This window comes from Primulina eburnea, chromosome 18 (genome assembly GCF_022965805.1).
Source record: "Primulina eburnea isolate SZY01 chromosome 18, ASM2296580v1, whole genome shotgun sequence".
Taxonomy (NCBI): domain Eukaryota; kingdom Viridiplantae; phylum Streptophyta; class Magnoliopsida; order Lamiales; family Gesneriaceae; genus Primulina; species Primulina eburnea.
The window spans coordinates 28,013,264-28,030,235 of NC_133118.1; the positions used below are offsets into that span (position 1 = coordinate 28,013,264).

Below are 16,972 nucleotides of genomic sequence, written 5' to 3' on the forward strand. Positions count from 1 at the left end.
GTACTCACTCAATTTTGCTCTAGCCGCTTCAATTTTTTTCTATCAAGTGACAATGATACAAATGAGTCGATTTTAAATAAGTTAAATGTTTCATTTTGAATGTAAATTGATAGATTATATTATTTCAAAATTTTATTGCTCAATTTGAGTTAGATTTGGCTCATCCCCATAAATGTAATAATACGTATATATATACGTTTTACTCATGCTAAAATAAATAAGAAAATTACTCTAAAAAAATCGAACAAGAAATTAGGATAAGAGGCGCTTCAATGAAATTGTAAGAGAACCCATTCAGTGAAATTGATAACAGGACCCAATCGCCATCCTCAGGCAAATTCGGAGTCGGCCCTCGATTTTCCCCTCCATCGTCACCTCCACGCATAGCTATCTACGCATAATCAGGTAATTCTTTCAATCCTAATTCCATTTTCACTTCTTTTATTTTGTTTGTTGGACCACTGGTTAATAGAGTGGATTTCACCAACTTTATTCGCCTGCTTTTCATGTTTGTATGTTATGCCCCAGCATTTTCTTGCTGCAAATTGTAACCTTTTTGGATTTTACTATCTTGAAGTAGATTTTTATAAAGTTCCAAATATTAACTTGTAAGTTATACCATTTAATGTAGTATTTGGTTTCTTGATCGTGGCATACTAGAATAATATCACAGTTTATACTGTTTTGATTAGAAATGGGAAGCTGTTCTTGTTTTGTGTATTTTGATGATGTTATGTTGAAGGCATTGCGACTGAATGGGCTAACTAGATTTCGTTACTTTCAGAATTGCTATCTCGGGGATAAATTCGGCGTGTGAGGCTGTTCTTTCTTGTTAAGAAATTTTGTTGATGGACTCATGATTAGCTTAGCTGTGTTGTCCCAAGAACAGGCTCCATGTTAGCTTAAGATCACTGAGCGACTTCGCATTAAACTACCTGTCATTGTAGTACAGTTATATTATTATGGAAAACAATTCATTAAAATAAAAACAATTGGAGGCTGACTATAGTATATGATGTTGCTAGCAGATTAGGGAAGGGAATGGCTTTGCTTATGGAGCTATCAGTATGCTCTGCCCCATTAAGTCAAATTCCCCTTCCCCTTCCTTCCCCCTTTTGCAGCATGATTATCTCCAATCCACCTTAACTACTCTTTTGTAATTAATCTACTTCATTTTATTCTGTTATTATCTTTGTTGTTGTCAAAATGCTACAACGTCAATGTTCAATCTGTGGCAGTCAATTCCCAGGCTTTTGTACCTGGAAAACATTTAACATTCACCTCCAATCAGCGGCATCCGGGAAGGAGTGATCCCTTAGCTAAGTGCCGTGAGTTTTGTGTTATGGCGTGTTTCTTCAATCCCAATACCATTCAACCACCCATACTAAAGGTAAGCGCTATTCTTATCTTATGTATCATTGTTGCGTATTTTCTGCTCGTAAGCGCACAATTGTTAAGTTTAATATAAGAGAGTAAAGTATCGTTCCCACGAGGAGTGTATATATAAAAGTATATTAATGCTTGTAATTAAAATAGCCATGACTTTATTTAGAAGAATCAATAAGAGGTTTAGTTTACTGAAAACGAATTAATTTGAAATGAATATTAATCGAATCACCGAATTGAGCAAATATCAACGAGAGAAAGTATATAGAGGAATGATTTCACTAAATTTCTACGATAATTATTCCCAGTTGAATTTATATTTAAGAACTCCAGTCATTTAACAGCCAAGAACACTTAATTATTTTATTCCCCCTTTCCCAAGTGACGAATAAAGTATATCATTCAAACTTCGATTCAAATGTTCCTAATAAAAATCTACGTTCAAATGATATATGCAAATGATAATCTTACCTAAGCCTCGCTAAAGTTATACGTCTTCCGAACAATATAAACATTTAACGATATGTCTTTAATGTTCTATAATTCTTCTCTCTCCCGAGTTGTAGAATTAATATGATCACAATCAATTTATGGCCAGTAAACTGAAGTCGATAAGAATTAGAGAATACAATTAAATCAACAGGGTTCAATCATATAAACAACTGAGTCAAAATTATCGGGTCAACGAAGCATATAATCCTCTAGATTTGAAAAGTTAGTGCATAACGAAATATAAACAAAAACAAATCATTTTTGAAGATTTAGACATCTCAACGCAAGAAATTAAAGGTGGCAGATTAGATAACAAATCAGAAGCGGCGTCTCTGTCCTCAGATTCGTCGTTCTTCGTTGTTAAGATCAGTCATGGAGTTCCAATTCCTTCTCCAATGTATCCTCTTGTCTCTCACGTATTTTTTCTCCCAAAAACGGCTGCCCCCTCTCTGAAACCCTATTCTTCTTTTTATCATTCTCTCGAGCCCGTAAATTAAAGCCCAATTGTCTTCCCGCGCAGGCGGAGCTGCTTGAGTAGTGCCTAGGCGCCCGTAAAATCCACGTGTAGCGTCGCAGAGCGCTTCTTTTTCTCGTGCGCAGTCTTGGTGATCTTCTCTATCTAATGAACGGGGAGTCTGCTTTAAAATCATCCGCTAGTCCATCAACAGTTCAACATAAAAATATCTCTAATCGTCATCAATCATCCAATAGTTATTCATCTCTTGCACGGCACGAAAATAACAAATACCACATATAATTCCGTCCGAAACTAACATAATTCAAATGGATTCTCATATAATATAAGTGCAATTATTGCACTTATCAATCATGTTTTGTGGTCACTTGTAATTGGTATCTGTTATATGATTTTCATTTTTTTTTCTCCCATTTCTTTTCTTTAGTACATCTGAATTTCTTTTCTTTAATACGTCTTCACAGGAATATCAAGTATTTATTTGGTTTCTTTTCAGCAGACTGAACCCTTGCGGCTTTTGTAGATTTTGATTTGTTGTAAAAGAGTTTCAGGCTCTTGTTAGAAACTTAGATCGCTCTGTCTTGCTCCAGATCCATTGAATTGAATTGAATTTGAAGTGTATATATGAGTTTATTTATAGTAATTAGGTGGTCAGATTTTTTTTCCAACTATGTTTCACGGATCTTTTTTAGCCCTATTCTTATGCCAATAGTTTCACCTTCGAGTAGGTTAACCAAAAAAATCTAGTCACTGGGCAGTTTTAACTTATATTTAAACCTCTGCTCGACGCTAGTTTGGTTGCATTGTGGGGGGCTAAGTCTTGCTAAAGCACTTTGATATTGTTAAAAACACTTGTAAATAGAAACAAACATGATGTTACCTCTCTTTTAAAATATCAGAGATAATATATCAGTGGTATTTTTCAGTTACATAGGAAGGTAAAGTGCAATGCACCATATGTAGCATATAAAAAAGAACATAATTTAACTTTAGATATATAATTTGAAAATTATTTTGGGTGTTGGTCATTGAATAGTGTAATGGACTTGCGTGTTCAGAAACACAATCCCTTGCTAAGTTTTTCTTGGTCTATTTCCATTTTTCGCACACGTTTGCTCACTGAACACCAACAAATGCAGATGCCTGCCACAGTTCGAGCTCCGATATTTTTCTCCAAACGAAGGTTTTTTGAGCAAAAAATCGCAGACCTCGACAAATGCACAAACATCAACGAACTAAAACAACTCCATGCTGTCATTTACAAATATAATCTTCATATAGATCCCTTTGTGGCTCTGAAACTCGTCTCAGCTTTATCACTTTGCTGCCAAACGGGGTTGGCCATCAATGTGTTTGATCAAGTTCCTTGCCCAGATGCTCGTTTATGTAATACTTTGATCAAAGCTCATTTACGAAATTCTGATTCATTGAAAGCTTTTGATGTTTTCAGTGAAATGCTGAGATCTGGAATTTCTCCAGACAACTGGACTTATCTTTTTCTTCTGAATGCATGTTCACGGTTTGAATGCGTGAGAATGATTCATGCCCATGTGGAAAAACTCAATCTTTATTTGGATTTATTTGTATGTAATTCATTGATTGATGCGTACTTGAAGTGTGGGATAGTGGGTATTAGAGCGGCCAGGAATGTGTTTGATGCGATGGATGAGAAGGATGTTGTTACTTATAATTCAATGATTAACGGGCTTGTGAAGACAGGTAAGTTGAGTGAAGCTAAGCTTATGTTTGACGAAATGCCACAAAGAGATAAGGTGAGTTGGAACACGATATTGGATGGTTATGTGAAGGCTGGAAAGATGAGCGAGGCATTTGCACTGTTTGAGAGGATGCCATTGAGGGATGTAATCTCATGGTCTATTGTTACATCAGGCTATGCAAAACTGGGTGATATCGAAATGGCTAGGGTATTGTTTGATAAAATGCCAGTGAAAAATTTGGTTCCTTGGACAATAATCATATCTGGATATGCTGAAATGGGGCTTTTGAAGGAGGCAATAGAGTTGTATGATAAAATGGAGGAGGGAGGGTTCCATTTGGATGATGGAACTTTTGTTAGTATTTTATCTGCTAGTGCTGAATCTGGTTCAGTAGGTTTAGGGAAGAGGGTTCATCAGTCTATAATAAAGAGTAGACGTAAGTGTAGTATCCTGGTGAGTAATGCCTTGATCGACATGTATGGAAAGTGTGGCAGCTTGCACAAGGCATGGGGTGTTTTTAATGCGATGGAAAGAAAAGATGTAGTAACCTGGAACGCCATGATCCATGGACTGGCAATGCATGGATATGAATGGAAGGCTCTTCAGCTTTTCGCTAGGATGAAACAAGAGGGGTGTACACCAGATAAAGTGACATTTGTCAGTGTCTTATCTGCTTGTAGTCACGCCGGTATGGTTAAGGAGGGGATTTGTTATTTTTATGGTATGGAAAAAGATTATGGGATTGTTCCTGAGATTCAGCATTATGGTTGCCTAATTGATCTTTTAGGTCGTGGTGGGTGTCTAAGTGAAGCTTTTCGGCTTGTGCATGACATGCCATTTGAACCAAATGTTGTTATTTGGGGTTCTCTGTTAGGTGCTTGTCGAATGCACAATGATGCATTCCTCGCTGAGAAGGTACTCAATCAATTAATGAAACTCGAGCCAGTTAATGCTGTAAATTTGTCGCTGTTGTCAAATATATATGCTGCGTCTGGAGATTGGGGAAATGTCTCAAACACAAGAATGCAGATGCGAAAGGCAGACGACAAAAATCCACCTGGAGTAATTTGATAGAGTTGGATGTTGGATCTCATGAATTCACTATTATCGACGTGACTTATCATGAATCAAACAGTATATATCAGTTGGTCAATGGGATGAGCCAGCATCTTAAAAAGATTGATTATGCAACAGATGTCTGTGTCTAAAAACTTTGTTATGTCCCAGATATTAAACGCTTGTAGAGCAGACAGAAATCTGCAGATTTACTTGTTTCTACATCTCGTCATTTTTCTCGCAAAACCAGAGAATATAGGCAAGATCATCTGACTAAGTCAATATCTTAGAAGTCTTGAATTGCTGATCTTTTTCATCTAGAAACTTTGGCGGTCCCTAATATATATACTCTTGATGTGGATCTGAAAGTCCTCGCACACAGCATATTCAGTGCTTATTTGATCAGGTATGAATTTGCAGCTATGAAACATCCATATCGTGTTATTTTTTGTACAGATGGAATGAAGTTTTGCACATGGCAAATATATATTCAAGTACTGAAAGTGTAAATCGAACTTCTGTAGATGTGCAAGTTATAAATGTATGCACTACGATCTACCATATTATAGTACTGATGGGGAGGCTTCATTTACTCGCCCCTTCATCCTTGACGTAACCTTCTCTTTTGGTATGCGAGTTATATCTCTTTGTACACCCTGTGGGGGAGTGTCTCTCTTCAGTCATCCATTGTAGAATGTTGAATTCTAGTCCCAAACAACCGGTTGATTAAGTGATGAGCGGGCTGGAAGCATTTACCACATTTTGTTGATATAGATTCTATGATGTTCATATGTACAAGAGAGATGTTTTATTCAGAAATGATCTCTTCTGGGAATTTTCGTTTGGCAATGATCTCTGGTTCAGGGTTCGGAATTGGTTGGGAATCAAGTTTTCTATGTTAACCAGTATGTTGAAGTGGATCGAAAACAACGTATCGTGGGATTATGGAACATTAGAGCTTGTATTCCAGGTACAACTTATAATGTCTGGTCGCACGCAGCGCTAAGTTTGACGGAATCGACCATCCCATCGCCATTACCTTTGGGAAAATTCGAGTTCATGTTCTAGGATTTTTGTACTTAATTGTATTCCTTAGATACTCATTTTTCTGATTTACTGATTTAGGATGTATTCGCACCTATGTATTCTATCATGGATGTTTTATTATTATTATTATTATTATTATTATTATTATTATTATTATTATTATTATTATTATTTTATCATGGATGTTCTGAGTGGTTGTATTTTTTTCTTTGTAGTACTTTTTCTTTGATCTGCAAATTTATTCATCAATAAGAAAGGGATTGCAAGTAGGGATGATAACAGGGCAGGACGGGGTGGGTTTGCCATCCCCGTCCTCGAATTCCATCCTCACTCTCATACCTGTCCTGATACCCGGTTTTTCGGGTTCAGGGAATCCCCAAACCCGAAACTTCGGGGATCAACTTCCCATCCCCGCCGCATCCTCATTTCAAAAATATTATTATGGCAAGACGATGACGGGTTCAGAGATTTTCTCAAACCAAAAATTATTATCTATTATTATTAGCAGTGTTCTAAAAAGCTCGCTTAAGCTTGAAGCTCAACAAAAACGCCCCGTTTCGGAGAAAAGCGGAAAAAAACGGTTAAACTGTAGTTTAATTGAATTAAGCGTAATTAAAGCGTTTAATTAAGTGTGCTTAAACACAATGAATCGTATCTATTTATTTTTAAATTTTTTATTTTGAAGGTATGTCTTTTTATTTTAAAATAATAAATTAAGTTTATGATTTAGATGTTTATTTTTTAATTTTCATTATGATTAAGCATGTGTGATAATGATTTGACAAATATTTAGCATTTTTTAATGTGATCTAGTTGCAAAAACAAATAAAGATTACAATTTTGAGATTTTTATGCTTTTATAAATATGAGAATTAATGCATCAAACTTAAATTTATCATATTTATGTATTATTTTATCTATTTATTGGTTTGAGATAATTACAATTACACTAAAAATAAAAAACGTGTTTTCACGCTTAAGCATGTGCTAATCTCGCTTAAGCTTGAAAAGCTTGGAGCTCGACATCCGCACTTCGGGCGTTTCACGCTTTTTAGAATATTAATATCAATATTATTAATATTTTAAAAATAATATTATTATTATATTATTGATACTAATAATACTATTATTTTATTATTGATATCATTTTCGAGACGAGTTCGAGGATGTGGATAGTAATCTCATACCCGCTTCGGACTACATCAGGGATTTAAAAAAATCCCCAAACCCGAACCCGAAGAAAATGGGGATCCTTGTCCCCGTTTCGAGTTTTTCCCGTGGGAAAAATTGTCATCCCTGATTGCAAGATTAATTTACCTTCCAGAATTTCCTCGTGAGATAATAACACCCATAGCATCTTGTAGTAAAGATGTTTATAATTTTCTTTTATGATTTTTGCATTCACCTCTAAAGTATTTATAATATTTGATATTAACAAGGTGATTTTAACCATTTTTGAGTTCGAGTCTAATTTTAAAAAATGTCCATAAATCATAATGTCTGTTAATATTCTTTTAGTTCCATAACTTTTCGAATTAAATTAATGTATTAAAGATAATATAAAAAATCAAACAATACATATTAGTCAAAATATTTTTATTATAATTAAATTAAATAATAATATTAAATTTGTCCAAAATAATCACTAAAAAAACCGTTTTACAATTTAAAAACGAAAAATACTAATTCAGTCTATATAATCATGTTTTACATTAGTTTATTTTTCAATTGATAACATAGTTAATAAATTCAATTCTTCTTGTCACATGGATGATTTGAGAAAAGTTTTGATAAACTTTAATTATGAGAAACTTCGTTCTACATTTGCTATTTTAACAAGATTTTATAAGTACGGTGAGTATTTGAGAAACATACATACACTTTCTTAAAGTAATTCACTACATGTTAATTAGAACTTCAAGAACGTCAATTCTGAAAATAAATAATCTACATTAATATCAGAACAACCCCAATGAGACAGCAAATAAGTTTTATTTGCCAATTTATAGTACTATATAATAAATTTAGAGAATAAAAAAGATTTTTTGTTTATATTTAGCTCAGAAAATAATTTTATGTTAGAAAAAAAATTGTCATAAGACCCAAAGTTAATAAATTTTATAAATAAATCTATCAAGAGACCCATAAATAATAATAATAAAAATTTATATTTGACCTTGAAAAATAAAATTTTGTGATATGAAAGGAAAATCTTGATTTCTCACTGAATCTAATATTTAAATTGAATTTTTATGGCACATTATGATACAAATTTAAGGGATTAGAACAAGTCATAAACCAGACGCACTTTAATAATAATCATTTGATTAAAAAATAAATAATGTAAAATATCATAACATACACCTAACATAGTTTTCGAAAATTCTCAATACTTAAACCTAAAAGTTCGAAATAAATACAAATAAACAATTCAAATACTGATTATTTTGAGGCGTAAAAACAATCCACGTCGACTTCCATAAAATATTTAAATAAACACCCAAAGAAGTAATTTGTTTCCCTACAAAAAATGCTATAACATAAATCAGAATACTAAATCAGTTTTAATATGCATAAAACTCATAAACTGCAAGTCCATTGGGTGTGCACTGTCTACGGCCCGACCTTGCTCACTAATCATCACCTCCAGACTCCTCAACAACGTCATATGCATCAATCAAGTCTAGTGAATGTAAAGACTCAGCATGCATAAACCGTGAATAATGAATACAACATAATAAAAATTCATGCAATTTAAATATACTTGATATGTAAATTACATAGGCATAAATAAATAAATATGAAGTGACTTTCCTGCATAAACATTTTTCATAAAACTTGCTTCTCTTGACATAACATACTTGGACATTTTGCGTAGAATTCTGTACATTGAAATGTGGAACCATAACATAATTCTTTTGATCAAACTAACCTCACACCGTTTGACTGGCAAGGATCACCACAGTCCTTGAACTGGATATCCACTACCAATCATAATATAAGTTGGAAAAGTTTCCGGACACGTTCTCCGGCTTCCAGACCCGTACATGCGTAATTTTGCCACAAGACAACTTACATACTTGAAAAATAATGTTTTTGCAGGTTATATTTATTTACTAACGTCGTGGACCTCATTGGATTGACCCTAGGTATGCTGCCCCAACTTAAAACTTACAACTCAAAACGACACATAAACTTGCATCTTATTCATACAACTCCTTTTTAAAATAAAACGACTTGCGACTTACTCCCACGACTCGGGACTCGACTCAACCTTGATCGGCAACCTAGAAAACTGTCCATAGCCTTAGAATCACCTCTGGAACAGTCACAAACAACCCTGAAACAAGACAATCAACACTAGGCTCTATTCGGTCTCTTTTTGACACATTCGAGTTCTATACGGCTCCTAACTTACCTTGGCTCGAACCAGCCCTTAACCAAGCCCTATACCATGACAATATACCCTAACCAAGCCATTGATATGGTCCTTACCAACTCAAGTCGCATGTGGACGTCATGGAGCAACGGCCGTGACATGCCCTTGCGCGTGCTTCGCTCGTGTGCTGCTCTTTTTTGTCTCAAGCAACTTTCATACCCGATCAGCCTATAAACTGTTGGATCTCGGGTTTTCTCGTGCCTAAAATGCAGCGAAAGTTTTAAAATTTTATTTTTATTTTGACGTTCAAAATATTTTTGGACACTCGTATGGTTTTAATAAACATAAACATTTATAGGGTGTTAGAAGTAATACCTTTAGTGAATTAATTCACTCGGCTCCAACTATTCCGATATTGTTGGATATAGATCTTGTTGAATTTCCCTACGAACTTTCTTCGATCTTCGAATTAGGTCCACGACTGGAATATTTGTTCCTCTTCTAACTTGCACTAGAAAGTGTAGAAGATTTTTGCATTTGAGATTAAGAAAACAAAATGGTTCAAAAACCCTTTTGAGAGCAAAAACTTTTCTTGCAATTTGGAAGAGCCGCAAGTTAAAAAATCTCCTTCTAAAACTTTTGGATGCCTCTTTACATTAAACAAGAATCAAAATCTTATAATTATGTCTAATCTTCAATTTACTTAATTAATTAGATTAATTAAGTCAATTAAAGATTCTACAAATATTTGCATGCCAAATCAATGAAATCATGAAACTCTCGGATGCATGTCACTAAATAAGAATCAAATTCTTATTATTAATTTTCTAATCATTTCTTTGCTTAATTAATCTTATTAATTAAGTTAATTAAAAATTCCAAAAAAAAAAAATGCATCCCATACATGGTCAATCTCGAATGATGCATATATTTCATATAATATCATGCATCATTATTATTTTGCTTTGTGTGCAAGTTTTAAAAATTACGGTATGATGAATATTTCCATATTATATAAATCAATACCATATTTTTTATAAAAACTTAATGAAGTATATTTTAACTTAATTAAAATATAATTATTAAAGCCCATTTGAACTTTAATAAATTAGCAAGACAGACTTATACGCTTACAAGCTGATGATTCATGCTCACATTATATTAATATCATCATAATCCCGATCGAAAATCCAACATCATCGATGTGACAATTTCAACTTATTCGTTATTATGATGCACACTTTAATTTCGAGATCACCAATATCTAAATTAGACAGGTGCACTGTGGGGACCCGGACGCTAATTCATTCCTTAATCGTCTTTAGGAATATTTCAAACAATTATAATAACTATCTTGTGGCATCGTGCAAGGGCCCGTGGCGATCCCGCCACTATCAGGCACTTCTACCACAAGATTACTTGTCTAATACCTGCTATCTATCAATCAAGAAAACAAGCATATCAATACATTCATTGCAATTATCTATGCAATAAAATAAAGCATGTGATTTAGGGAAACTCGAGCCAAACCTCACTCGAGTTGTGCAATCCCAACTCAACATTAATTTATACCTTTATCTTCTCGCTCAGAAGAAGAAGAAGTCCCGACTCTATCTCGGTCCATTCCCAATCTGGTAATAACAATACCGAACAGATATAATATCACTAAACAACTCAATTCAGAACATGTTCTGATCAATACTCAAATCAAAACACATAATCTGATCAATGTCAATTAACTGATGTTTCGACGGTATAACAATACAGTCTTGATAACCCCCGTCAGTCCGAACATCACAGGTATAATACCAGAACTCATAATCAATATCAATACCAGTCATAATCTCAATAACAATACATATCTGATATGAATTCTCAGTCAAATCGATTCCAAAATCATAACAATTACATAAACAGTTCGTTCTTTAATCTGACTTCAATTATACGATGTCTACTATGTCAAGAACATCATATATGACTCATATTCAATTCTGAAAACAACATAATTTTAGAACATGTCAGAACGTAGCAAAACTTACGTCCAGTTGTAGCCCGCATTGATAGGAATACGGTACTGTGTTCAGATTGAAAATCAGACGGTCGGATCAAAATATAAAGGCGTAAGGATTTTCAACACATTCACAAGAACTTTTCTCGATTCTTTTCTGAAATTGTGAGGAATTTACATGTAATTCATATTTATATACCAACTTGCATGCTAGAGAAACGTGGCACATTTTCATATTTTTCGATCGGCGCTCGAGCGGTTAATCTTTACCGCTCGGGCACCAAGCTTTCTGTCCGAAGGTTTAACTTATCCTTCACTGGCGCTCGGGCGGTAATATTCTACCGTTCGGGCGCCAAACATTCTGTTCGAGTATCAATTTTATGGTGCATTGGCGCTCGGGAGGTCTCTTTCTACCGCTCGGGCGCCACGAGCTCTGTACAAAAATCTTGTTTGTCTTGCACCGACGCGCGGTTTTTCCACGTAAGCTCCTACAATCTCAATTCTACCAATTACTCGACGTCTGATTACAATAATCAAATCTCGGGCATTACATGCACACTCTTAAATTGTTTTAGCAGTCATGCTCTCAAAATTTTTATAAGCTTTTATAAACTTTATTTATAAGCTTATCGATTGATCATATCAAACTTATTTCTTATAAATTCAACTCATTGAATTTATTATCTTAATGGGAACAAGTAAACCAGTACTTGTGTGACTCTCAATGGTTCAGGGATACAACTAGCCGTGGATTCACAACTCTTTGTGATTCAAGACATAATCCTTTATTCGGGCTTACCCTAATTCGCCTCATTCCATGCACCAACATTTGATCATGAGAATGTCAGAAACTATTTTCTGATTAAACTCATCGAATCATGGTAAGAGCGTCTAGTAGCATCGCCCCATGACTCCCTAGGTATCACCGATAGTGCCTGCAAGAACCAGTCGGTTATGATAATACGGTCCATTCATCTCATATATCCCGATCGAATCTGCAATCATTGGTTCATCGAGGGTTGCATAATAATTCGATAACTATGTGACACATCTTTGAGAATAAATAGTGGCATCGCATGTATAACTGGAGAACTCCTTCTCTAACGTACATCTCATACTATGACCAGAGATTCTATGTACTATTATTCCATCAGATCACATAGGATATCCACACCCATAGGTGAGCGGTGAATTCCCGACTACAACGCACTGGCTCCTACATATGTCGCAACTGTATCCAATCTCGCCACCTGATGACTCTCTTGAAATCGGTAAACGAGTCAAAGCACAACCCTAGCATATAGAGCCTCAGTGTTGTCCTGGGTCGTAAGGACTAATGGTGTACTATCATAACCATAGACTTATCCTCTTGATGAATGATAACCACTTGAAAAGTCCGAGGGAGGGTAGTTCGGTATAATCATCATATGACTACTCTTCTGCATGTTTGGACATCTCTATGCCCTTACCAAGAAACACGGTACAAAACATCACAGATGCTATTCTCGAGCTCAAGCGACCTTTATCCATGTTTTAGGCGGTTGAATCGACTAGGAACGAATTTAGATTATACAGTATTTACAAATGAGTTTCCACATCGAATTACGATTCATTTGTATTAAAGTATAATCAATGACTTTATTTATGCTGATTGCATGTGTGTACAGATAAAGTAAAACAAGACCATAAAAAGTTGAATTATATTAAAATAAAAATTGTTTATTATACTTGAGTCAATAAATTTTCTAGCCAACCGTTGGCTTGCAGATCATCTACTCTAAGATAAACGACCAAGACCAGACCCACCTTAACACCCTAAGACATAGTACAGACCCTAGCCACGAGCTCTAGTCCAGCCCCAACCAGCCGAATACCGAAAACAACCCCCATGCCCACACGGCGGCAGCTTGCGCTCCGCCTTTTTTTTTCGCACGACACATCCTCATACATCCCCATATACAGCAGCAACAACCCGGATGATCCACACGAAGCTTACGCATCAAAAACTCGTGAAAACTTGAAGGCTCTTGCGTAGAAAATTTCAACATCCAAATTCATGTTTTGATTCAAATATTTCATGTACAAAAATGCTTTTCATTCATAAATATCATCAGACAAAAGTATATAACAAGATAGATACGTCAAGAAAGGTTTAGAATACGTCTTTGCGTTTAAACACTCGAATAAACGAATACCGACGCGAGAAAACGTAGAGGATAAACGAAGAATGATTGCTATACGTTTTCTTTGCCAAAAACTTGTGAAAATTCACCAAAATATTGTAGGTAGATGTGGAGAAACGAAAGAGCTACTTCGACAAACATATAAATATTTAAACTAAATTACACATGTTGAATGCATCATTCAATCCATTTAAATCATTTAAATTAATTAACTCATTAAATTATGCATACGATCTACATATACCGGTTTTTGACACTGCATAATGTCGCATATTATATATAAAATACATAATATCATATATTATAACTAAATCATGTATCTTACAAATTTTTTACTAACCGTCGTAATACAAAGTAAATCAATAAATTAAATAAATAATTTTATTTAATATTCCAATTAATTTGTTAATAATTAAATTTCTTGGAAATACATCTTTTTTTACCATATATAAATAAAATTTACATTGTAATTATTTATTTTATAAGAAAAATCTATAATTTTCTTAAAAATTAATTTCAAAGATGAATGCCATTTTTTTCACAAAATATTAGTTTGTTGGGTGCAATAATTGTCCCTGCTTAGTAGAGCGATCGAACCGTGGTGTTTGTGCTGCTGTGCGGTTTAAAATATTTGAGTTGCATCATTACCACCAGCTATAGCTTTTGGTAAAGTGGCAAGCGCTCGATCCTACAAATGGTATCAGAGCCAAGGTCACGGGTTCGATTCCCATTGATTGCAAGGAGTGCAATTATTGGGAGAGACATTGTTGGGTGCAATAATTGTCCCTGTTTGGTAGAGCGATCGAACCGTGGTGCTTGTGATGTGCGGTTTAAAAGATTTGGGTTACACTATTACCACCAGCTATAGCTTTTGGTGAAGTGGCAAACGCTCGGTCCTACACAGTTTAATCTAATACTTTTTATAAAATTATAAAATCGCACTCGTGACCAAATACTTTTTTATAAAATTATAAAATCGCACTCGTGACCAAATAATTCAAGTTTGTGGAGTAAGGATGCTCATGCGTCGCCCCCTGTCCGAGGTCCACGGGCAGTTGCGGCAGGCAACCTATTCCTTGGGTATGGAAGTGTATTGCCCTGCCCGAAATTGATTTTTTTAATTAAAAAAACGTTTTGGGTAGTCGCCACGCACGTGCGCTAACCATAATTGTTCAAGGCAACCACACTCAGATTTTTTTTTTTCAAATCCTGATTTTTACGATAGCTTATTTCTAGAATTTCTGAAGCGATTAGAAACAAACGTTTCAACACGATTCAAACAATAAACAATACAAATCATACAGACGAGAACCTAGGCTCTGATATCACTGTTGAAATACCGTTTTCTCGCACTCAAGATGTAACGAAAGTTAATAAATTTAATATTGAGTCAATTTGCACTACTATATAATAGGTTTTTTTTTCAAAATTATGATCTTCTAAAAAAATGGGTCTGAGTCAATCAGGGACGGATCCAGGAATAAGAGTTGAGGTGGGCTTGAACTCAATATGATAAGTTATATATTATTAAAAAAAAAGTACATTATATCGTTCAACGAAGTTGTGCCTTACGGGATTTTAAAACATAAAATTCATCAATAATAGAATTTACATCAATATGTTTAGCTAAATCTCGTTCAATATAGAGTGTCAAACAATCGGCAAGAAAGTCATCCTCCATTTTATTGCGAAGTGCCGTCTTCACATGCTTCATTGCTGAAAAAGCCCGTTCAATAGTGGCAGTAGACACAGATAATGTCAAAACAAGATGAATCAATCTAGTCAACATAACATAAACACTTGACCGTCCACTCTCGGTCAATTGCTGACACAACTCAACAAGTGTAGAAACCTTTAAATTTTGCATCACATCGAGTTTATAAATGCATCAATTCATACTTCAAAACAACAATTTCTTGATCTGTGAAATCTCCAGGATAAAACTTCTTCGCAAGCTTGCAAATATCACCACTGTTAAATGAGTCAAATGAATTTTTAGGATCTAAAGCTATACTAAGAGAAAGAAGTTTCACCGATGACTCATTGAACCGAGTATTTAACTCCATCAAAATGATATCTATTGCTGCATTAAAAACATCAAAGTGGTAATGATGTTCTATTGAATAAACCGTCGCTAATTAAAACCGCCAATCCACTTTTTTTTTTATTTTTTAATAATTTAGCGACGGTATTAGCAATAACCGTCGCTAATAGTTGCGACGGTTTTTGATAAACCTGTCGCCGATCCCCATCGGCGACAGGTTTACTAGAACCGTCGCAAAAGTAGCAACGGTTTTCAAAAAACCGTCGCTAAATAAAAAAAAATGGGCATCCCTCTCTGGAATCAATTACTTTCAGACCTTTTAATAGGAACGATCCTGAATGCTTATCTATATTATCAAGTACGAAAAAAATACCACACATGAGATACACAAATGTCAAATTCCTTACATATCTCTATATTTTTTTCGTCTTTTAAACCATTTGAAATAATATAATTTATATATTTATACTCTAACTAAAAATATGAATAAATTGTTGTGAATATATTCAGATCCAAAACCCTCAAATGGTTTAAAAGAAAATAGGCAAAAACTTGTGTGAGACGGTCTCACGGGTCGTATTTTGTGAGACGGATCTTTATTTGGATAATCCATGAAAAAGTATTACTTTTTATGCTAAGAGTATTACTTTTTATTGTGAATATGGGCAAAGTTGACCCGTCTCACAGATTGTGATCCGTGAGACGGTCTCACATGAGACCTACTCAAGAAAATATGCACACACCTCGTATTTGCCCCAAAAATATTATAGATTCAAGGTTTGGGGTCCTGTGAGGAAAACCCGAAATGGAGATGGCGATATCAGATTTTTTCGAGTTGGAGTTCGGATTTGATGATTTTTTAAAATCTCTGAAATAGTTCAGGACAAATATGAACCCACTGCAAAATAATAATAACAATATTAAAATATTAATAATAATATTGTTATTATTATTGACATAAATGTCAATATTAATATTTGCAATAATAATGATAGATAATAATAATTTTTGGTTCGTAAAATCCGCAAATCTACTTCTATTTTATTTAATTAATATTTTTGAAACAGAACGAAGATTTGATTCCGCGGACCCGGCCCCGCCCAGTATTATTGTCATCTTAAAGAGACAATTCAATGAAATTACCAAAGTACCCAAAAACTATACATAATTCTGATGGAACCCCT

The 16,972-nt window shown here is 34.5% G+C and overlaps 1 protein-coding gene across 1 annotated transcript; it reads left to right on the forward strand.

Annotated features, from left to right (window-relative positions):
* The first annotated feature begins 225 nt into the window (after positions 1 to 225).
* On the forward strand, positions 226 to 6,322 carry LOC140819309 (pentatricopeptide repeat-containing protein At3g29230-like). The gene is given in 3 exon segments (XM_073179329.1): positions 226 to 1,390; positions 3,493 to 5,131; positions 5,134 to 6,322. Coding segments are annotated over 3 exon segments (1,833 nt in total). The 5' UTR covers positions 226 to 1,342; the 3' UTR covers positions 5,280 to 6,322.
* The last annotated feature ends 10,650 nt before the right edge of the window (positions 6,323 to 16,972 follow it).